General features: G+C 50.5%; 1 protein-coding gene across 1 annotated transcript; it reads right to left on the minus strand.

The window, feature by feature from the left end:
• Positions 1 to 466: 466 nt before the first annotated feature.
• Positions 467 to 22,898, minus strand: GPR19 (G protein-coupled receptor 19). Its single transcript, XM_004611307.2, has 4 exons — positions 22,595 to 22,898; positions 15,445 to 15,599; positions 3,567 to 3,722; positions 467 to 1,790 (listed from the first exon to the last, which is right to left on the minus strand). The coding sequence occupies exon 4, from the start codon at positions 1,766 to 1,768 to the stop codon at positions 521 to 523; it is 1,248 nt and encodes a 415-aa protein (XP_004611364.1). The 5' UTR covers positions 1,769 to 1,790; positions 3,567 to 3,722; positions 15,445 to 15,599; positions 22,595 to 22,898; the 3' UTR covers positions 467 to 520.
• Between the last annotated feature and the right edge of the window lie 458 nt (positions 22,899 to 23,356).

Genomic DNA, 23,356 nt, shown 5'->3' on the forward strand with positions numbered 1-23,356 from the left:
TGAGAATCACCAGTGGGGGCCCGGGGCCTCCTGAGCACTGCATGGGATCCACCCGCCCAAAATAAGAAAACAGAACAACTTATACATCCAGATAGCTTCGCTAGGAGCAGCTCGGTAAAGAGCTGTGAGTCTCTGAAATGTGTGACCCATTTCAAACAGAAACACACGCCCTAAGCAGCCAGGGAGGAGGGGAAAATAAGAGGCAAGAAAACTAGGGTGAACCACTAATCAGACCGGGTTCGACTGAGGGTTTTTGCCCTAATGGCAAATCAGCACAACAGGAAAGCTTTCTCTCTTTCGGCACGAAACAACGAAAAGGCTGTTGACCAGAGCTCTGGGTGAATCCTTCCCCCCAAACAAAAAGCAGCTCATATAAAACCCACAAAACAAGGTCAATACATGAAGGCATCTTAACAAAATAAACATCGCCCTCGTTTGATTGAATAAACAACTTCGTTTTTTGTACACAAAGCTTTTTAATCTCTGGCACATTAACAATGATTCAAAGAATTCTGAGAACTTAGACAAAAGTATTTGGCGGATTCGAGTTAATGGGCCAAGCCAGTTTTTTTTCCTTGGCTTCTCTGTCAAATGAATCATAGATGGAGTCTTTGGTTATAATTTTGGCCGTGGGAGGCATTTCTGAAATGCCCACATAGTTTTTTTTGGCCATCCTGGAACTGGTCGTGATGGTATAGGCATTGCTTCGGTAGCATTTCATCGATGACATGCAAAAGGTCTCCTTCATTCCTCGCCTGAAATTGGCATTGTAAATTGAATACAGAGTCGGTTTCGAGGCGGAGGAACTGAACGATATCCACGTGATCGCTGTGAAAACCAGGGAACTTTTCTGATAGTCCCGTTCGGGCGGGTGCCACAGCTGGGCGATGTGGAAAGGCAGCCAGGAAAGCAGAAAGAGCAGGTTTAGAATGAGGAACATCTTGATCGTTTTCACTTTTGTCCTCGGGACAATGTTCATCGTCCTCCTCACAGTGCGGCCATCGGCGCCGATTCTCCAGATATACTTGACGACCTTCTGGTAGAACAAGATGATGAGGATGGTCGGGATCACATAACCCACCAGGAAGTGGAGGACGGTGTAGGCGGTGCCTTCCCAGGAGGAAGGGAGGAAATAGTTGCAATGGTGGTCCCAGCTGGAGCCGTAGAAAAAGAACACAGGGGTGACAAAGGCGGCCTCGAAGATCCACGAGGCCGCGATCATCTTCTTGGCCTTCTCTCGGGACACCTTGAAGCTCAGCGGGTAGACGATGGTATAGAAACGGTCGATGCAGATGGACAGGAGCACGTAGATCTGCACGCCCGGCGTGAGATACTGGAAGTAGCGCACGACTTTGCACATGGCGCTGCCCAGGCTCCACCGGCCCGTAGCAAACTGAAGCAGGACAAAGGGCGTGCTGGCCACGCTGATGAGCAAATCGGCACATGCCATGGACACCACGAAGTAGTTGGTGGTGGACTGTGTCCTCCGGCTCCGGTGGATGACCAAGCAAACCAGGGAGTTGCCAAAGATGGAAAACAGCCACAGGGTCCCGAAGAAAACGCTGGCAGTGGCCACTTCGCCGGGCTGCAGGCGGAGATGCGTGTCGGTACCATTGCCCCCCCAGCCCGGCTCTTCCTGCAGCGCCCCCAGGTCCTGGCTTGGCTGGGGCACAGCAGGCTCTGTGCAGCTGTGGTTGGGGAGGGGCCCCAGGACCGTGGGAATCACCAGGGGCAGCTTGTGGGCGTCCATTCTGTGAGTAAAAACCATACTCACTTCCCCCCGGAGAGTTCTGGATAAAGGAAGAAGAACAAGACCTCCCGTTACAAGGCGGTGTGATCCATGAGCTCCACAGGCCAACACCCTGAGCTAACCTCAGACTGGCTGTCATCTGCGGGTGGGTGAGGAGAAACCGACCCTGTGTGTGCAGAGGAAGCACGTGCCTCCAACTCCCCGTTCAGTCGGGAGCTGTTTTAGCAGCTGTCAGCTCCAGCTCTTTCTGCCTCCCTGACCGCACCCTTAGTCACATGTGGTCGACTCACCCCAATCCCTACTCCTCAACACAGCCCTGGTCCCCTACCCAGCAGGGTCACAGAGACTAGGGAGCTCAGGTCTGGCCGTGGAAGAGCTGCTGGGATTCTGGGCAGACTGTGTGAGAAGGTGCTGAGTATCTGACACCCAAATCAGGAGGCTGCAAGGGACGAATGAGAAGAGATACACAAACATGCACACACACATACACACTCATACATGCTCACATTCACACATATTCATACTCATTCATGCACATACACATTCACACATTCACACACTCATACATGTTTACATTCAGACATTCATCCATTTATTTGTGCTCACACACATTCACACATGCTCAAATTCACACATATTCACATTCACACACTCACACACGCCACATTCACACTTATGCTCATATGCACACATTCATATGTTTATGCTCACATGCACATTCATACTCACACTCATATATGCTCACATTCACACATGTTCACATTCATGTATGATCACATTCACACATACACACAAGCCCACACATTCACAAATATTCATTCATACATGCTCAAACATATACTCACATTCACAAACTCACATACTCACACCTGTTCACATTCACACAAATGCTCACACACACACACACACACACACACACACACACACACACACACACACACACACACACACACACTCTCGGTTCCAGAAACAGCAAGAATCTGAGAATCTGAAGACTGGCCAATCTGGAAGTGTGTCCTGACTGTTGGCGGAATTGCCAGGACAGAAGCATTAGGAAGGCACGTGAGCAACCCTAACATTTGGGCCTGGGCTAGGAGTGGTTTGGAGTTTAAGTTGCTGACCGAAGGCCATGATGGCCCGCCTCCAAAGAATGTGACCAGGTCACTAGAAATTTTTTTTTTTTCTTTTTTGGGTCACACCTGGCGATGCACAGGGGTTACTCCTAGCTCTGCACTCAGGAATTACCCCTGGCGGTGCTCAGGGGACCATATGGGATGCTGGGATTTGAACCCGGGTCGACCGCGTGCAAGGCAAACGCCCTACCCACTGTGCTATCTCTCCAGCCCCCTCACTAGAAATTTGAATCATTCTGAAAGTTAACAATAACCAATAGAACTGTTCCTCAGAAACTTTTTTTTTTACATTTATAACCCTTTAATCTTAAAAAAAATGATAAGGTTTCATCTTTAACATTTTTATTCCTGAGAAAACTGAATCTCACTGTGAGGGAACTGATTTAATGAATTAAAATGGAGGGACTCCGGTCAAGACTGGCTGGCCGAGGGAGAGCGTGAGCTGAGCCAGTGAGAGGAAGCACGTGCCATCCGGGCAGCTCCCTCTGGAGCCACTGAGGGAGGTACCGAGTGCCCCTTTAGGGGCTTCCGTGGCTCTACGTCTGGAGTTTCAGAGTGGGAACTGACTGTCCTCGTAATCCCGTTTTCCCTGAGAGAGTTCTGTGTGACCCTGTGATAACGGAGTGGTGGGAAACGGTGGCCTGGCCCCGGGTCCTCTGCACGCTCAGAGCCGCGCACGTTACCTTCAGGGCTCCTGTCCATGAGGCCGCCTCACTTCACTGCTCAGAGGAACGGAAACTGGCGAGGCCTTTCCGCTGGGAGACATCTGTGTGCGGCGGACGGCGGCCACTGGGAAGGCAGCAACCACGCTGGCCAGGGACGCCATCAGGACACACAGTCTGGAAATAGGACAGCAGAGCTAACGTGAGCCCCCACCTAGAATCTGACCCGCCTCGGCAAGTTCCACTTATTTGTGCCCCCAAAACAAACAAACAAACAAACAAAAATCTTTTACAATGTGCTTTCATTCCAAGATCAAATAAGCAAGAGCAATTTTCCCGGACAGCAAAAAGCACCTCGAAACTATGGGAGGTGTGTGTGTGGGGGGTGCCTGCAGCCTCAGGAAAGCTTCCGGCCATCAGAACACAAGCCTGAAAACCTCCGATGATCCTTGGGGCTCTGCTCAGGCCACAACTCCTGAAGGGGAGGCTCCGGGGTCTCGGGCCTGCCGCCCTCATCCCCCCTCTGCCTGCACCTACATGTGGTCTGCCGGCTCTTCACCCCAGGAGCTCACGAGCGGAAGGAGTCCAGGCCAGCAGGAAGTGGTGTGGGCTGTGGTGCTTGGGAAATCTGGGTAGGGAAGGCTTTATCCCAAACAGGAGAGACGGGCAAAGCCAGCCATAGCAGAGCTAGACTAGGGAACCATGGTAAGAAGCCACAGCCAGGAGGAAGATGAATGCCCAATCTTTGGGCTGCAGGCCGCAAAGGCAGGAGGGGAGTGAGGGGTGCAGAGGATTTGGGCTGTATGAAGATGGGGGCCAGGAAAGCAACCCCATCCTACCGGGTGGGGACAGAGCCTGTGTGGACTGAGTTTGGAAGGCATCCCTCCAGGTTTATCTTTGGGGGCCCCTTTCCCCTTAGAGGTGTCATTTCTTGCAGACCAGCCCTCCCCAAGTCTATGAGGTCTTTCTTTATTCTATTCATTTTGGTTTGGGGGCTACACCCAGCAGTGCTCAGAGCTTACTCATGGCTCTGTGCTCAGGGATCACTCCTGGCAAGGTTGGGGGACCAAAGAGGGTGCTGGGGTTCAAATCAGGGTTAGCCCCTTGCAAGGCGAGGGCCTTACCCACTGTCCTATCTCTGTCTTCTCAATGCCCCAGCAATTAAACTGAACTCAGCTAGTCCCACAGTTACACCAGAGGCTGATCTCCTTCATTCCGCCCATCTGGCCACACCTCAGATGGGGCATCCATGTCCCCAGGGGGCTGGGGGTCCTGCTCAGTGCTTGGTTCCTGCAGTCTTCCAGAAGTCTTCCAACTGCGGTTTTCTTTAGAACAGTGGCTCTTTGCTCAACAACATGGAGGATTCTGAAATGGGAGCTTCGAACACACTGGCCCTAGCCTCGGCCGCAGAGGTCACTGGTATGGAGTGTGGCCGAGCACTGGGAGGTCTCAGGGTGTCCCAGGGGCCCCAATGTGCAGCCAAGATTAACACTCACTCACACTGGTGAAGGGATGGGTCCTCAAACTTTGTATGGGGGAAACATGAGCACAAAAATGTATAAATCTGTAACTGTACCCTCACGGTGATTCACTAATTAAAAATAAATAAATTTTAAAAAATTCAATAGCTAAAATATAACCCTGCTTCAGTATGTGCATACTTACATATATAAATATATGCACTGTAGCACCGTCAAAAAAAAAAAAAAAAGATTAACACTCACTTCAGGAGAATCCCTGCCCATATGCTCTCACCCCTTCCAGGAGGAGTATTATGAGAGCAGGAGTATGTGCTCACGCAGCGCCCTTTTGTTAACACACGATCAGTGACTATTTGCTGCGCTGCCTCCAGAAGGACGGGGCCCTGAAATGAAGACGCCGAGTGAGTGCGGCTCTGCCAGGAGGTTCTACCGCAGAATTGAAAATCTGGAGATTCTCAGGGAGCAAAGACTAATGAGTGTGGACATGGGGTGAATGGGACTGCGGAGAAGAGCAGGGCAGGGAGATGGATGTCACCAACCACTCAGGCACCACAGAGGGAGTTCAGGTGTCCTCAGAGAGGCCCTGGCACCGCCTGGCACCCAGGAAAGGCAGCACGGCATTCTAGAGCACCAAGGACTTCAGGAAGCTCTCCCCTGCTCTATTCATTTGGAAATAAAATATGCTTTAAAAAAATAATTGTTCGAGTTTATTTAGGGGACCTGGCAGTGCTCAGAGTTTACTCCTGGCTCTGTGCTCAGGGATCACTTCTGGCAGGGCTCAGGTGCCAGGGACTGAACCCGGGTCAGATCTCAGTCAGGCAAAGCACCTTCACCGCTATATTATCTCTCTAGCCCCTGGAAAAAAACAGACTTCCAAGAGGGCACTTCTGAGCCTCGAGGTCTGCGTCACTATGTTGGGTCATCCACTGGCGGTGCTCGGCGAAGGACAGGAAAGATGACCCCTCTTCCCACTCAACTGTCTCGCCCTGACTGCCATGGGTCGTGCTCCTCTGGGGTGAACCCATCAAGACTCTTACTAAAACCTGGAGCTCCGGGCTCCCTAGAGATGCATTTTCACACTGAGGAGGGGCTGTGGTAGCTGGACTAGCATGGTATGGAGCCAGGGAGGTGATGAACCTTTCCCCCCAGGCACTGTCATTTCTACTTTGAGCCTTAGCTTCCCACATTAGCCTAGGAATTCCTTGAGGAAACAGATCTTTGTCTCTAGAGCCCTCAGACAGAGATAACAATACAGGCTTGCTGAATAAAACTGGATGTCAGTGAAAATGATCTAATAGTTAAAGACAAGGTAAGGTGGCTCTGCACTCAGGAACCACGCCCGGAAGAGCTCAGACCATATGGGTGCCAGGGATCGAACCCAGGGCAGCTGCTGCAAAGCACGTGCCCTTACTTGCTGCACTATCTCTCCAGCATACGTTTCCAACACATGCTAAGACACTGATAAATGTGTTTTCTCAAGGATTAATTCTCTGGGGGAGTGGGGAATGTTTCTGTATTTATTTTTATTGTTGCTTTTTTAGCATCACACTTGGATGGATGGATGGATGGATGGATGATTAGGTCCTAGTGAGAGGACCACAAAGTGGAAGGGAGAAACACGAGAGGCCTCGCTTTACCCTTCAGCCAAGGCTGTCCTGGCTCTGTCTCTCAAAGGTCCAGTATTGTCACAAACAGCCCCTCCAACTGATTCATTTCTCTGATGGAATTATAATCAACCACAGGAATTATTAAAATAAAACATTTGGGGGGGTGGTCCACACTGGGTAGTGCTGGGGCCCTTCCTAGCTCAGTGCTTTGGGAGCCTTCCTAACGGTACCGAGGGAACTCCACAGTGTGAGGGATCAAGGCCTGGACTCCCACATGCAACTAGAGCTCTTTGATACTCTTTCTGGCCCTGCAGTTACATTAGTTACATTCTTTCTGGCACTGCAGTTACATTCTTTCTCAAGAATGCGGTCCAAAAAAGAAGAGTAGATGAAAAGAAGTTCCTCTTTTGTATTAAAAAAATTTTTTTTGTTAATTAAGTCTGGGGGATAGGGCACTATACCTGGCTAAACTCAGGGAACTAGGTGGTCTGAGATGGGACCCCCCCACACACACCTTCTCTGCTCACGAGTCACCAGCCCCCGCCCAAGAAGACCATTTTTTTTTTTAGTTTGGTTTTGGTTTATTTTATTTTATTTTATTTTTGCTTTTTGGGTCACACCTGGCGATGCACAGGGGTTACTCCTGGCTCTGCACTCAGGAATCACTCCTGGTGGTGCTCAGGGGACCATACGGGATGCTGGGAATTGAACCCAGGTCGGCCGCGTACAAGGCAAACGCCCTACTCGCTGTGCTATCACCCCAGTCCTTGTTTTGGTTTATAAGCCACACCTGTGCAGTGCTCAAGGCTCACTCCGGGCTCTGAGCTGAGGGACCACTTCTTGAGGGCTCCAGACCAGACGTCAGGTCAGAAACTGACTCTGCCATCTGCAAGGCAAACGCGCTGCCCGCTGCTGTCTCTAGCCACAGAAAGATCATTCTTTTTTTTTTTAATTGAATCACCGTGAAATATAGTTACAAAGCTTTCATAATTGAGCTTCAGTCATACAATGATCAAACACCCATCCCTCCACCAGTGTACATTTTCCACCACCAACGTCCCAGTATCCCTCCCGCCACCCCCACCCTACCCCCTGCCTGTACGACAGACAATTTCCTTCTTTCTCTCTCTACTTCTGGGCATTATGGTATGGTTTGCAATACAGAAACTAAGAGACCATCATGTTTGGTCCTTTATCTACTTTCAGTACACATCAGAAAGACTATTCTTATTTCAGAATTGTTTAAGTGTAAAAATCCAGCCAGCATTTGTACAATACTAAACTTTTGCCTGATCTTGTTAAAATAAACCCAAATCTTTTGTTTTTGGGGACCATACCCAGCGGTGCTCAGAGATTTTTCCTAGTTCTTAGGGATCATTCCTGGTGGGCTCAGAAGTGCCAGGGATCAAACTTGGGTCACCCACGTGCAAGGCAAGTGCCTTGTCTGCTGTCTCAAACCAAATCTTTTTGGTATAACGGGAAATATCTGCTGAAACAGAGGCACTACATAAGGCCACTTAACTGATTCATTACTGTGAGATAAATTACAAAGATGACAGGAGCCGTGATATTAGAACTGACGAGAGAAGAGACTTATTTTGAGTCTCCTACTGGCCAGGGACTTTATCTTAGGCCCCATGCAGAAAATCCCATTAGCCCCCAAAGACAAACACTGGAGCTCTATCCTAGGGGTATCCAGCTGGAAAGCGGCCACCCCTGCATCTCCTCCCCCCAGAGTCCACAGAGCATGACACCATGGGTTCTGAGTTCAGAGAGTCACACTGGCTGCCAGGAAAAGGTCCTTCTCGATCCCTCAATTAAACACAGAAATATAAAATTATACCCTCCCAACTTTGTGCCTACCCACAGATACATCTGATCAAAATGCTGGCTCAGAAATGTGTCAAAGAGAACATTCGGGGCGGGGCTGGGGGTGGGGAGTCACTCCCACATCGACCACAGAAAGGCTGGGTTGACAGGCTGGCCGGGAGATGCGGCCCTTATGAATCGAGGAGCTGAGACCGCTGGGAATTCAAGGCCTCGATCCACATCCCCAGATGGCAAATGCTCAGGAGGCTACACCGGCCCTCCGGGAGCGTCTCAGGCCTGAGCCTGGGCTTTAGAGAGCCGTCTAGGGTCCCCTGGGCACCAGCACGGCCCAGTAAGAGAAATGATAGGCAGAGAGGATTGTCCTCGAGGGCATCCAGAAGACTGCCAGCTGGCATGCAGGAGGCCAGTGACATTTGAGTTGCAGATCAGTAACAACTGATGCCTGTGTCCCCACAGCCCCACTGTGGTGCCCTGTATTTCATCGAGCCGTCCACCCCCAGATCACAGTCTTCTGCTGACAACACGGATCATGACGGGAGGGTATTGCCAAGTGCTTCCCTAAGAGTGGTGAAGTCAGACACTGAGAGACAAACCCCACCTCTGTCACCCGCTAACTCATGGGCTCCAGGACAAGTTATCCAACCTTCCTGAGATCCAGTTCTGCTATCTGTAAAATAAGAATGACTTCTCCTCGTGTGAAGGTTACATTTGTGCCAGGGACTTAGGGAGAGTTAACACAGGATGAGGGTCACTCAGGAAGAGCCATTCTGTTGTATCAGAAAACACCTAGTTCAGTGTGTAACACCACAACAAGTACTTTGAGGGGCTGGATTGATAGCACAGCGGGTAGGGCGTTTGCCTTGCACTCGGCCGACCCGGGTTCAAATCCCAGCATCCCATATGGTCCCCTGAGCACCGCCAGGGGTGATTCCTGAGTGCATGAGCCAGGAGTGACCCCTGTGCATTGCTGGGTGTGACCCAAAAAGCAAAAAAAAAAAAAAAAAAAAACAAGCACTTTGAAAATGAGCTCCCTCACTCCCTCAGCTGGAACAAGCTGATCTTAGTAACCACCACCCACAGGACAGGGGACCCCCGCCCCCCTCCAGGCTCCTCAGGTAAGTGCTAGCCTGGGGATGTACTGGAGCCAACTCAGAATCCTTAGCAGTCAATGAAACCTCTTTCAGGGCTGGAGAGATGGTAAGCAGGGAAGGCCTTTGCCTTCCACATGGCAGACCCTAGTTCAAATCCCTGTGTCCCACATCACCCCCCAGGAGTGATCTCTGAGTTCAGAGATCTGAATTAAGCCCTGAGCACTGCCAGGCGTGGCCCAACACCCCCCACCCTGCCCCAGCCGTGCAAAAGATCTACTCCATGGGGTGCAGGGAGGAGAGACAGAAGAAGTGAACGTACAGGGAACCCGCTTTTACTGTGGGCCTCAAAATAGCACCCCTTTTCTCCTGTCACCCCACCTATGTCCTTCTGGGCCACTACCTGGGAACAGAGAACACCCTTGTTTCTACTTAGTGGAGGGAGGAACCAGGGAGGACCCCATTTTGGTGGGTCAGATGTCCCACCAAAGAGGTGGACATCTGACTTGCTACCTCCAGGACATGCCAGGGGCTCAGCAGCAGTCCCTGAGGCAGTTCCAAAACCATGTCCACAGCAGCTGGACCCCCAGACTTACTGGGGTGAGCAGCAGGGAGGCAAAGCCAGACTCCAACAATCAGAGCAGTGAACTGAAGAGCAGTTGCGATTTACCAGAGAAGGTGCAGGAAAGAGTCCTTCAGAAGCAAGTACAGGGGCCAGAGAGATAGTACAGCAGGGAGGTCCCGAGTGCAGAGCCAGGAGTAACCCCTGAGCTTCGCTGAACCACAAAAGCCAAAACAAACAAACAAAAAAAAAACCCAACAACAACAACCCAAAACCTCAACTGTGAATAACTTGGAAATCAGGCCTTGGGTCTGACCTCAGGTGCCATGGTAATTCCAGTGAGTATTTTTCTAGAAGTAACTAATTTCCTGTCACCTGTCAAGCCATTGACATTCCAGAGGTTGAGAGGCCTGAGGGGTTCAGAGGTCACTGTACCTCCAGAGCCCACAGGCAGTGTCTGGGCCACTCGAGTCCCAAGCACAGGAGAAAGGTGTTAGTGACACCGGGAGAGTGAGGCCAGGATACAAGAAGACAACGTCTGACAAGCGAGAAAGTCTGCTCCAAAAGGCCAGGAAGCAGAGACTGAGAGACCTAGTCCAAGCCGAGCCCCATTTCAAGTCACTTATCCCTGGGGTAGCCTCTGGTGAACTACTTAACTCTGTTAAATCCACCAGTAACGGGAAGATAATGACAGTGGCCACTTCGCTGATCTGCAGAGAGAGCAAAATAAAAGGCAGGACCTCCCTCCCTCCCTCCCTCTTTCAGGCCTTATGGTTTGCAAGAGAGATAATGAAAATTTATAAGGTTATATCCCTTTACCTACTTTCAACACTCAGTTCCAAAATGATCATTTCCAAATATTATTGCCATGTTGGTCCCTTCTTGATCCTAACTGCCCTTCATCTGATACACACTCAGATGTATTCCATTGACCAGTCCTCCTGGCTTCTATTTACCCTGGCCTTGGATATTAGTCTCATAAAATACACATATATTTTTACATTGCACAAATGAATGTAGTCATTCTATATCTGTCCTTCTCCTTCTGACTCTCTTGCTGTTTTTGAGGCCTGGCAACCTCCAAACCTTTGAGCTGTCGCCCCAGGCCTCTGAGTTTCGTCACTGGGCCTCTCACCACACGTGTGCAGAATGCCCATTCCACCCGGCCCCAGAGGAGACACCAAGTCATGCTCGGTCCTTCCCTCTGTTCCTGCCTCTCCCAACACAAAGACCCTCTACAAGGGTCCATGCACCCATGGGAAGGCTCCCAGCTCCTTTCCCATCTGTCACCCTTTTTTCTTCTCTCCTATTCATGGCTAGGCTGCGCCTCCCTGGGGCTCCTCCCCCTTTCCTCTCTCAGTTCCATCTTCTCTGGGCTGGGGAAGAGCCCACCCATCGGGACTCTGAGAGCACACTGGGCTGCTCACCCACAGCCCCCCCACAAGTGTGTAGGGGTGTGTGTGTGTGCGTGTGTGCAAGTGTGTACAAGTGTGCACGAGTGAAGCATGCGCCCCTCAGGATGGCCTGGCCTCCCGTGACTTCATAGCTCACTTTAAACACGTGACACTGGAGCAAAGAGGAGGGAGCCGCTGTGAGCCCCAAGTGACCCCCCCACACACACACTTTCTTCTCCCTCCCTCTCTCATGATGCTGAGGAGGCTGAGTTGGGCACAGGAGCCGGAGCAGCGAGTGTTCACAGCTGTGGGCCCACAGGACACTGTGTCCTGCACGCAGGACCTGGGCAGCCACTGCCTAACCCTGAAGAAGCAGCCCACACGAGGCGGCCCACAGTCCCGGGAGCTCCTGGCACGCCGCGCTGAGGCTGGAGCACCCAGCAGACGAGCAGTTCCTGCTGGGGCCGGAACAGGCCTCGAGACCCGCTCCCCCATGAAAGGTGTCTCAACAGGGGTGCGAGGTGACAAGCACAACAGTGGCAGAGTCAAACTGTGATGTCCTTTCCTTCCTGATCCATTTTACAGCCAGGAGCGCTCGGTGATAGGGGGCATACACGCACTGATCGGGTCAGGATTTGCCCCCAGCACCAAAATGTGTGTGTGTGTGTGTGTCCATAAAGAACAGAATCAGGGACTGGAGTGATAGCACAGCAGGTAGGGCGTTTGCCTTGCACGTGGCCGACCCGGGTTCAAATCCCAGCATCCCATATGGTCCCCTGAGCACCAGCAGGGATAATTCCTGAGTGCAGAGCCAGGAATGACCCCTGTGCATTGCCGGGTGTGACCCAAAAAGAAAAAAAAAAAAAGAACAGAGTCAGGCAGGTGGCTGACGCCCACCAGGGAGCAAACCCAGTCACTCCACCAAGAAGCCACAGCTCCGGCCCTCTGGATGTCTGGGGGCTCGGGTGCGCTTCTACTCCGGCATCAGCCTGCCGAGCAGACGAGACCTCAAGGATCAGGCTTGCAGTGGCCAAGTTCTCTCCTCTCTGCAAACACGTGCACAGGAAGTGAGCACAGGCCCCAAACTGGGATAGCAGAATACTGTCAGGGACCCCAGAATTTTCAACCCCTCACTGAAAGTTACCCAAATAATCAGGCCTGGGGCCAAGTGCTGGAAATCCCAAGCAGGAAGGCAAAGGTCCCTGCTCTGAGAAGCCCACTCGGAGGATGGTGACAGTGTCCTGCACTGCCCATCACAGCACAGATCAAAGGCTCCTTGGAGGGAACACAATTAACTCTTCCAAGTACACTTCATCTCCCCAGTTCACGCAGTATTATAAAGGTGGATGTTCAAAGATTTAACTGAAAACCAAAACAAAGCATTCTTCAATGACACCCTGAAGGGAAATGCTTTGGTAAAGAACCTCATGAATTTTAGATTTCTGTCCAATCTTCCGTTTGTATCTTAGACTGAGTGACTCCTAGCTTTCCCACCGCTTAGAGGAATGAGATCATGATCTTTAACTGTCAAGAGCCAAAGGGAAATTACACAGATCAAAGGGAGGAAGTCCTTACAGTTTAGAAACTTCCAGAAGGAAAAAACCAAAACTTATCTTTTTTTTCCCTTAAAAAACTGAAACAGGGGACTGGAGCAATAGCACAGCGGGTAGGGAGTTTGCCTTGCACGTGGCCGACCCGGGTTTGGTTCCCAGCATCCCATATGGTCCCCCGAGCACCGCCAGGAGTAATTCCTGAATGCATGAGCCAGGAGTAACCCCTGTGCGTTGCCGGGTGCGACCCAAAAAGCAAAAAAAAAAAAAAAAAAACTGAAACAATTTTTTTTTTTTTTTGCTTTTTGGGTCACTCAGGAATTACCCCTGGCGGTGCTCAGGGGACCATATGGGATGCTGGGAATCGAAGCCGGGTCGGCTGCATGCAAGGCAAACGCCCTACCCTCTGTGCTATCGATCCAGCCCCTACAAATATAATTTTAAAATAAATAAATCCATGAACCGGAGAAATAGTACAGCAGGTAGGGAGCTTGTCTAGTACACAGCTGACCCAGGTTCAATTCTTGGCACCCCATGTAGTCCCCCAGCCCACCAAGAGTGATCCCTGAGTGCAGAGCCAGAAGGCAGTCCAGGTGTGGCCCCCAAATAAAAAATATATACAAACTACTTAAATAAACCCAGTGAATTTGGTATTTTCATTCAAAATCTTAAAACATCTTAACCTATTTTATTCTTTAAAATGGTTATTTTTAAAGACAATATGTTTAGTCTTATTACTAGGTTCCGAGGATGGAAGAATGCTTTGAAGTATAGTTTGGAAAAAATAAAAACAACCATGGTGTAATCCTAGATTTCTTTTTCGAGTTTAGACATTATTTGGTTACCATAAGAACACCAGGTTTTACTACCAGATATCTCCATAGCACAAGGAAAGGTAGGGACACGCAATTACTTTCTGGGTTTTATGGAAGTGCAGAATATGACTATCGAGATAACTGAAAATTAAGTCTAGAATTCACTGGGAATTTATATTTGGACCAGCTGATTCAACCCTCTCATAATGTCTGCTAAACAGCATTTATAGCCACATTAACTATAAACATCATTTGAAATGATCCAAGCAGAATAGAGCAGAATCCAGGGGTTAAAATTAGACTCTGTTTTGGGTTTCTGGGATTCTTGGTGGTGGAATATGAGCACTGGTGAAGGGATGGGTATTCGAGCATTGTATAACTGAGATTTAAACCTGAAAATTTTGTAACTTTCCACATGGTGACTCAATAAAAAATTAAAAAAAAAAATTAGACTCTGGGGACCGGAGCGATAGCACAGCGAATAGGGTGTTTGCCTTGCATGCGGCCGACCCAAGTTCAATCCCCGGCATCCCATAGGGTCTCCCAAGCACCGCCAGGAGTAATTTCTGAGTACAGAGCAAGGAGTAACCCCTGAGCATCTCTGGGTGTGACCCAAAAGGCAAAAAAATATATAAAATTAAAAAAAAATTAGACTCTGGGTTCAGATTTCCAGGGTCCAAATCTGCTTTTACTATTCATTAGCCAGGTGACCTTGAAAAAGTTCCCTAACTTCTCTGTGCTTTTGTTTCATCTTCGAATTGTGGGTAAATAATAACACCTGCCTCAGGTTAGCAGAAAGATTAAGTGATCATTCTTAGAACTACACCTTGCACGTGACAGCTTGTTCCTAGAATGACACCACGCACACTGCAAGAACTTTATCTGCATATGTTAAATAACAATGACATACATTTTTCATTTGCCAGTTTTCCTCTTGGTGCTGGGTACAAAAGGCCCAAGAGTGAAGTGCTCAGGCAGCTTATTTTAACCTAGAATCTGGGTAGATTCCTTGGAGAACTTCCTGGAGACGGGCCCGTGAAATCTGGACTTCAGGGGAAACCTCCTGTTCGCCACCAGAGCCAGAAAGCTCCAGCTCTCATGGGAAAGGGGCATCGGAGGGAAGACATGATACAGCGCCCAGCCCAGCCTGCTGCTTCCCAGTCCTCCACTTTCTGCCACTACCCCCACCCAGAACAGGAGCTTAGAAGCAGCCTGGAGGGGTGAAAGAGAATCTGATTGCAAGGACAATGAAACTGAGGCGGTCTTTGTGTAACACTGCTTCTTCTCTCTTCCCAGGATTCAAAGGGCGTAAACAAGTCTTTTCATCAATGAGGACTTAAATTTTATTAATGACCACGATACACATTTTCCATCGACTTTTCCTTCAATAGGCACTGACTCTGGCACATGATTCATTTTACAGAACTGCCTAGCCTTCTGTTCTGATTCTGGACCCAATCTACGGCCGCTCCCCACCGTCCAAACCAGGACCCCCCAAAACACCTCCAGATTGCCTGGGGAGAGACGGGGAGATGTGCTCAGGGCCGCGCCACAGCGGGTGCGCTCACATACCTTCATCGGGACTCGCTTTCAGAGCCGGCTTCCGCGGGGCTTCGTGGTCAGGAAGAGCCGGGGCGAGGGGGTTCGGAGAATGCCAGAAACCAGCAGGAGGGCGAGGGAACACATTCATATCTGTCCTCGGTCTTCCCCTTGGCTCAGTCTGCTTCCTGGTAGGGAGACAAGGTGACGTTTCACAGGGTCGACCGTTAAACCATCTTCCCGCCCCCAGCCCCACGCTCCCCTCCCTTCTCCTTTCCAGGGCTCTGGAATGTGTCACATGGGAAATGGATCATGTGGCTCCAGTTGGTGGGGGGGGGTGGGGAACGTGGCCATCTTCGCCCTCCCTTCCCCCACACTTCCTCTCCGGAGCAAGGCAGCAGAAATCTCCGCCCTGATTGGCTCGGACCAGGATCTCCATATGAAAAGGGGGAAGAGTCAACTCTCCAAATCTCCGGCCTTCTCCACTTTCTCTCCTGCTTTATTTCTCATCAGCAGATTTGATCCTGGGCTCAGATCTGCTCAGCAGGAAGGGGAGTGATGCCTCCCCGCAGCCCCTTCCTCTCGCCTTACCAATCCCTAACACTGCAACATCCCCTCATCTCCCTCTGGAGCTCCCCTTGGCCCATCTGGGACAAAGGGGGTGTTCAGCACCATGGACAGCCCCCCTTAAGGCCATTTGGTGCTTTCACTCTCAAGTAAATTAAAATATTCCTAGAATACTTCCTTTCCCCATCCACATATGAATCAGGTCAAATATTTAAGGGTCAGAATTCCACTTGTATCAAGTTGCTGTGACCCTACAAATAAAAATGATTTTTACAGAGTCAAGTCCCAAAGCCCATGCCATCCTTTGAATAACACCTATGGGGCGGGGACTTTTCATCACATAGTTTACTGTATGTCCACAGCTATTCACGATCACAGGCAAAGCCACAGCATGGGGCAGGCCTGGGGGCCCTGGGCCCTGGCAGAGCTCAGGACCTGGGTGAGCCCGGTGAGGAGCAAGAAGTGGCTGGCTGGCTGGCTGCAGGGGGAGGGGCAGCTCTCTTCTGCTGACGTCCCGGTTGCCATGGTGCGAGGTAACTGCTGAGGGGGAAGATTTCTTTCAGAGACAGTCACCATGGAACCCTGCAGACTAAAGAAAGGAAGAGGGACAGGCCAGCACCGCAGAGAACATTCAGGGAGCGACTTCAGAGCCCACAGAGCCCAAGAGCCCCCCTTCCAGAATTTCAGGGGACCTTGAAACTTGTATGAGTGTTCTGATGATAACTCCCCTCCCCCATCCTTCCCTGGGAGTGAAATGTCAGCTCCAGATGCTGGTCAAGGGAGGGTCTGGAAAGGTGGGCAGCACATGGGGTGCTTAGGCCTCTACTGGGACTGCAGTATCTTGGGAAGCCTTGTTTGGGGGACCCTTTAGAACCACACCCAACTTCTTCTACAGGAATCACCTGCATAGCTTTATGGTGTCATGGATAACAAGATCTGTATTTTTAAAGGTGGGTTGTTCAATTATTTTCAAGAAAAATCCAACTGAGGACTGGAGTGATAGCACAGCGGGTAGAGTGTTTGCCTTGCATGCGGCTGACCTGGGTTCGATTCCCAGCATCCCATATGGTCCCCTGAGCACCACCAGGGGTAATTCCTGAGTGCAGAGGCAGGAGTGACCCCTGTGGATCGACCGGTGTGACCCAAAAAGCAAAAATAAATAAATTTTTTAAAAAAGAAAAAAGAAAAATTCAACTGATGAATAAGGCCATTTGAATGGTTTCCAACCAGGAACCTGAACCAGCTATTCTTTTGTCTCACAAAGCTCACAGACAACTGATTCGTTCTTCATATTATTTTTGGGCATATCCGGCAGTGCTCAGGGTTTACTCCTTGCTCTGCACTCAAGGATCACATCTGGCAGGGACCATATGGGGTGCTGGGGATATTTCCCGAATTGGCCACGTGCAAGGCAAGCATCCTTCTCACTCTACCATTGCTCCAGCCCCACCACTGATTGTTTCTATTTGAGACTCTTTATTTTTCTTTTCTTTTTGGGTCACACCTGGCAATGCACAGGGGTTACTCCTGGCTCTGCACTCAAGATTACTCCTGGCAGTGCTCAGAGGACCATATGGGATGCTGGGAATCAAACCCGGGTTGGCCGCATGCAAGGCAAATGCCCTACCCGCTGTGATATTGCTCCAGCCCCACTATTTGAGAGTCTTAACCTCAGGATTCTGCATCACGATGCAGAAAAACTTGTGATGCAATACTGCATCAGAAAAGAGGTGGCTTGGAGCTGGAATAGGGCTTCAAGAAGCTGAAGCTAGCCAGCCACAAGCTAAGATGTATTTGCTTCTTTTACTTTTATTTTTTGCTTTTTGGGTCACACCTGGCGATGCACAGGGGTCACTCCCGGCTTCGCACTCAGGAATCACTCCTGGCAGTGCTCAGGGGACCATATGGGATGCCGGGAATCAAACCTGGATCTGCCACTTGCAAGGCAAATGCCCTACCTGCTGTTCTATCTCTCCAGCCTCTGCTTCTTTTACTTTAGAAGTCAGCTTAATTCTAGTATTTTGATGTAAGACTGAAGAATTCAACTCTGCTCATTATAACCCTTGCTCCTTTAGAAAATGTGTCAGGGAAGTTGGATGTGTATTTGAAGAAATTTTTAATCAAGCTGATGACTTAGCCAACGATAAAAACAGCTAATCGAATAGATGACAGGAATCAGTACATGATGTCACTGAAAACTGCCTAAGAGGTCTGGATAGATGGTATGGGGTTAAGACATGTATCTGGTTTGATTGCCTGCACTGCACTGGGCTCAGGGAGCACCTCCAGGGGTCACTCCAGAGCAGAGACATGACTAGCCCCTAAGCATGGCAGATCTAATCCCAAAAACCTTATCAGTGAGAGAAAAGCTACTTTAATAGCCCTGTCTTATAGATGAGAAAATAGGCTTAGTACAGATAAGTAAATCTGACCCAAATCACAGAGTTGTCCAGTGTGGGAACTGGATTCAAAACTACTTAATCTGACTTTAAAGTAGACATGCCCTTTGTAATAGTCTATCATGAATAACAGACTAGTCTAAAGCAACTGGTCAATCTAACCTGACCCTTTTTTTGTGGGGGAGGGGGAAATGCATTTTGGGCCACACCCAGCAGTGCTCAGGGATCACTCCTGGTGGGCTCAGGGAACCATATGGGATAGCAGGGATCAAACCCGGGTCAGCTGAGTGCAAGGCAAATGACCTACTCACTGTGCTATCCATCTGGCAATTACTATGACCCTTTGACAGGAGAAATCACGAAGATTGCTTCAAATTCTCTCTCTCGGGGCTGGAGCAATAGCACAGGGGGTAGGGTGTTTGCCTTGCACATGGCCAACCCGGGTCCGATTCCCAGCATTCCATATGGTCCCTCAAGCACTGCCAGGAGTAACCCCTGTGCATTGCCGGGTGTGACCCAAAAAACAAAAAAATAAAAATAAATTCAAATTCTCTCTCTCTCTCTCTCTCTCTCTCTCTCTCTCTCTCACACACACACACACACACATACATATACACACCAGGTTATTAATTCCTTTCAGGATGACTTTATTCAGACTTTGTGGCTTAAAGATTACAATGAATATAATTTAACAAGGAATCAAAGGAATCATAATCTAGAATATCCAGGAAAATGTGTTATATAATGTGCTAATTCCATTTAAAAGATAATATTGGTAATCACCAAACTCATTCCTGACCATTTGGAAGACGATAAAGAAATAGCTGCCTTTCTTTCAAACCCATAGAATGTATTAACATGGTTAAGTGGGGTAATACATCAAAAATTAATATGATTATTTTCTCCTCTGCTGGCAGTACCAATTTGCCTTGGGGAGAGAAGAGGGAGTCTGGCTCTGTTTAGAAGTTACCAAAGGAATGGGAAAAAAAGAATTGTTATTCAGCTTCCAAAGTCCAAAAGAGGAGTGTATAGAAGGCTTCAACTCAGGCTTTGATAACAAAAACTATTACCAAACTGCCCTTATTACAGCTTTCACTTGTCATCAGCTGAGTCCAAAGAACCATTACGTGCATTCAGTAGCAAGACCAGGTCCTCAGACTCGGCTGACAAAAACTCAAAGGAGCCCCGTAGTACATGGGTTTCCTCTCAAATGATACCTTCAAGATGTCCTGCAGGATTTGGGTTCCCAGCCGACACAGGTTTGTTGATCCCCGGCATCCCTTATGGTCCCCTGAGCACTGTCAGGAGTAATTCCTGACTGCAGAGCCAGGAGTAACCCCTGAAAATCACTAGGTGTGGTTAAAAAAAAAAAAATGTTCCTAAGGTCCATTATTGAGTACTACTGAAATATCGGGACTCTGAAAGTTAGGAAACAAATCCTTTTAAAAATCTGGAGCTTGGGCCAGGGAGAGCTCAGGAGTCAGAGACATCTGCTTGCTCTGAGGACAGAGCTGAATGCATGAATCCCCCATACTCCCTGGTACAGCTTGGTGACCCCTGACCACCATGGCTATATGCTCTGAAAGCAGCCACCCCACTCTTTATGAGTGGGCATTCCCTATTAAAAACAAATAGAAGCCAGCAACTCTGCTCCTCTTGACCATTATTCCATAGCCCCCTCTTCTCTGGACTCTAACCTCAGACAGGAAAGGACCCACCAGTTAATCCAGGGCACTCGCCCTTCAAGGCCAAATCAATCCACAGTCCCTTCTGCCCTTGGAGGTTCCAGGGATGTGGCCATCGTTCAAGGGCCCTCCCACCCACCATGAGTGACCCCATGCCAAGAGAGGCTCAGAGCCAGGTGTCTCGATCTCTGCTCCTCTTTGGGCACCCCAAAAGACTCTTAGTCCTCATCCCCTACTCTTTCAAAGAATTTCAAAGGTGACCCATCACAGCTGCCCTTGAATTTCCCAAGAGGAAATTGCGTCTGATGAATTCACTGTATCACTGTCATCCCATTGTTCATCAATTTGTTCCAGCGGGAACCAGTAACATCTCCATTGTGAGACTTGTTGTTACTGGTTTTGGCATATTGAATACACCACAGGTAGCTTGCCAGGCACCGCCGTAAGGGCGAGATACTCTCAGTAGCTTGCCGGGCTCTCTGAGAGGGACGGAGGAATCGAACCCGGGTCAACCGCGCGCAAGGCAAACGCCCTACCTGCTGTGCTATCACTCTGATGAATTAAAGGGGAACAAATGATTCCACATACCCTCTACTGCATGATCAAAAGCAGGATCGTTTCTGCCTGGCTCTCTCCCTCTCAGATGACCCATTCAGCAGGAGCTGTCCCCATGGCAGATGGACATTCAAGCATCTTCTGAAAGGGCCTTCGAGTCTGCACCAGCCAACACCAACTAGCCACCAGTTGACTCCAAGTCTAATGAACTATGGTCCTGGCGTAGAGAAGAGGCCTCGCTCCACCCTCTCAGCACTCCTACAACTGGGCTTAAGGGGAGGGCAAGAAGGGAACCGAGGGCTGAGGGAAATGGCTGGCACCTGTTTGGGAAATCCCATGAACATTTTCCTGGTGAGCCCACTAACAGTCCCCCTCAAAGGACCTCAGGCTTCCATGTCATCCCCAATAGCTAATCCCCCCATCCCCCAAACTGTCCCCATTCACAGCTGGGAGCTGCTGTCCCCTACACTCCAGGTGCTTGGGGGCCCCCATGGTTTAGCCCTGCCAGATCCTCAGGCTTGCTCTGCCTCATTCTCTCCACCCCTGCTTGGACTCATCTTCTCTGAAAAGATTCCCTGACTTTGGGAATGAGCTAAAAGCAACTGCACCTGCATTTTTGCATTTTTCCACAGGCCCTGGGAAAATCTTCTTTATGTTCTGGGTCTATTCCCCCACACCCAACCCCACCGTGAGTGTTCCCATTCCTTCAGTTGGCGGCTTTTTTGTGAAGAGACGTCATTCGGTCGCTTGTCCTGGATAAGAGAATGTGCCAGCTGAGTGCCAGGCTCTGGCACCCGCTCCCGGGGTGCTATGCTGTGTGTTTGCAAGATGCAGGGAAGAAAGTCTCACCAGCTGATTATATATGAGGTATCTAGCTCCGTGCCTGTCTTTTCAACAGTACCTCTTTAATCTTTATACTCATCCTGTGAGGCTATTGACCTTAATTACTTATTTCTGTTTCTCAGGGGCCACACCTGGCTGTGTTCAGGGCTTACTCCTGATTCTGTGTTCAGAGACCACTCCTGGTTCTGCCCGGCAGAATCATACATGGTGCCAGGGGACCAAACCTGGGTCAGCCCCTTGCAAGGCAAGTTTCTTACCCCCTCTATTATGCCTTTGGCCCAAGTTGACCTTACTATAGAGAAACTGGGGCTTCCCAGATTTGATTTGCTACACGCCCCCCACCCCCAATACCTCATTGGCAACGTACTGTCTCTCCAAGCTAAGAGACACCACTCCAGAATCTAAAACACCCAGGCTTCAGCCCAGAATCCTTATTCTAGCTCACCCATGGAGTTTTCCTGACACATCAAGCCCAGCACGCGAGTAACAGGCTGCCCAAAGGAAGCGAGGTGTCCCTGGGAGGGTTTCATAGAGGACCCCCATGTTTGGGTCCACTCCGTACACGGATACCTTAAATCCTCCATCACTGCTGGCTCACACCATCTGGCTTCCTAGATCCAGCTGTCCTTACCACACCTGGGTCTAGAAACATTCCCCTACCCTTTCCCCCGGACAGTACGCAAAGAATCCAAACACACGGGCCAAGCTGCACAAGAGCACTGCCCACGGCCCTTTTGTAGGCACCAGTGGGGCGCCTCAGACACTTTGTAGCTAACTGCCACTGTTCCCCCCTGCCCCCAACTATTGCAGTATGGCCCTGCTGCGGGGAGAGGAGAGAGGTGGAACCTGAGGGCTCGGGGGAAACGGGCACTTCCTGCGATGGTGGTAGCTTCAGGGTCGCTGGCCCAAACCCAGTGCTGACGCTGGAGGTCGCGGGGTCCTGAGAGAGCGGTCGGGTCAGTCAGCCTAGCAGTTCCCCAAGTCTGACTCCTCCGACCTGTTGCACCCGGGCCCAAACTCAGCCCCTGTGCATTCGCGCTCTCCCAACCGTCCAGGCACCCCCACAGGTGCCCTCCCCGACAGCGCCAACAGCGCGCTGCCCCACTGGCGACAGCTCTGCCTCAGGAGTCTCACCTCTCGGGCGTCTTCAAAACTCCTCAGACACCCCATCTCCGCCTGCCCACACGGCTCGCGCGAACCCAACACTCCCTTCTTGTGCTCGTCGTGTCTGTCGTTTTGGGGGGGCGGGGGGCGGTGGATCAGGGGTCTGGGTCGTCAGGCTTACTCCTGTCGTCGCTCACACACAGACCCCCCCCTATCAGGGGCCCGGGCCCCCCGCCGGCCGCTGCCTCCTGCGAGTGGCCCGGGAAAGCAGCGCGCGCCGGAGCCCATCGCGTCCCCGCCTCGGACCCCGCCACAGGACGGAGCCCGGGGTCGCCGCCCGGCCCGCAGCTGTTTGAAACAGGCGCGAAAGCGCTCTCGGGCGCACGCGCACACGCGCCCCGGCGGTCCCGCGGCCCCCGCGACAAGTCTCGCGAGACCTGGGAACCCGGGGCGAGGGGACATGGCGGTGCGCGAACCTTCCGTCCCCACCCTCTCCCCTCCCCACACACACACACACACACACACACACCCCGCGTCTCACATACACCGCGTCACACACACACCCACGTCACACATACACCCCGCGTCTCACACACACCGTGTCACACACATACACCCACGTCTCACACACGCACACACCCGTGTCTCACACACACCGTGTCACACACACATACACCGAGTCTCTCTCTGACACACACACCCACGTCTCACACATGCACACACCCGTGTCACACACACCGTGTCACACACACATACACCGAGTCTCTCGGACACACACAGCCTCCCACACAC

The sequence above is a fragment of the Sorex araneus genome, chromosome 10, assembly GCF_027595985.1.
Source record: "Sorex araneus isolate mSorAra2 chromosome 10, mSorAra2.pri, whole genome shotgun sequence".
Lineage (NCBI taxonomy): Eukaryota > Metazoa > Chordata > Mammalia > Eulipotyphla > Soricidae > Sorex > Sorex araneus.

Bases quoted from the DNA above. Each gene is read 5' to 3' on its own strand.
- GPR19 (XM_004611307.2), bottom strand. From the start codon at position 1,768: ATGGTTTTTACTCACAGAATGGACGCCCACAAGCTGCCCCTGGTGATT.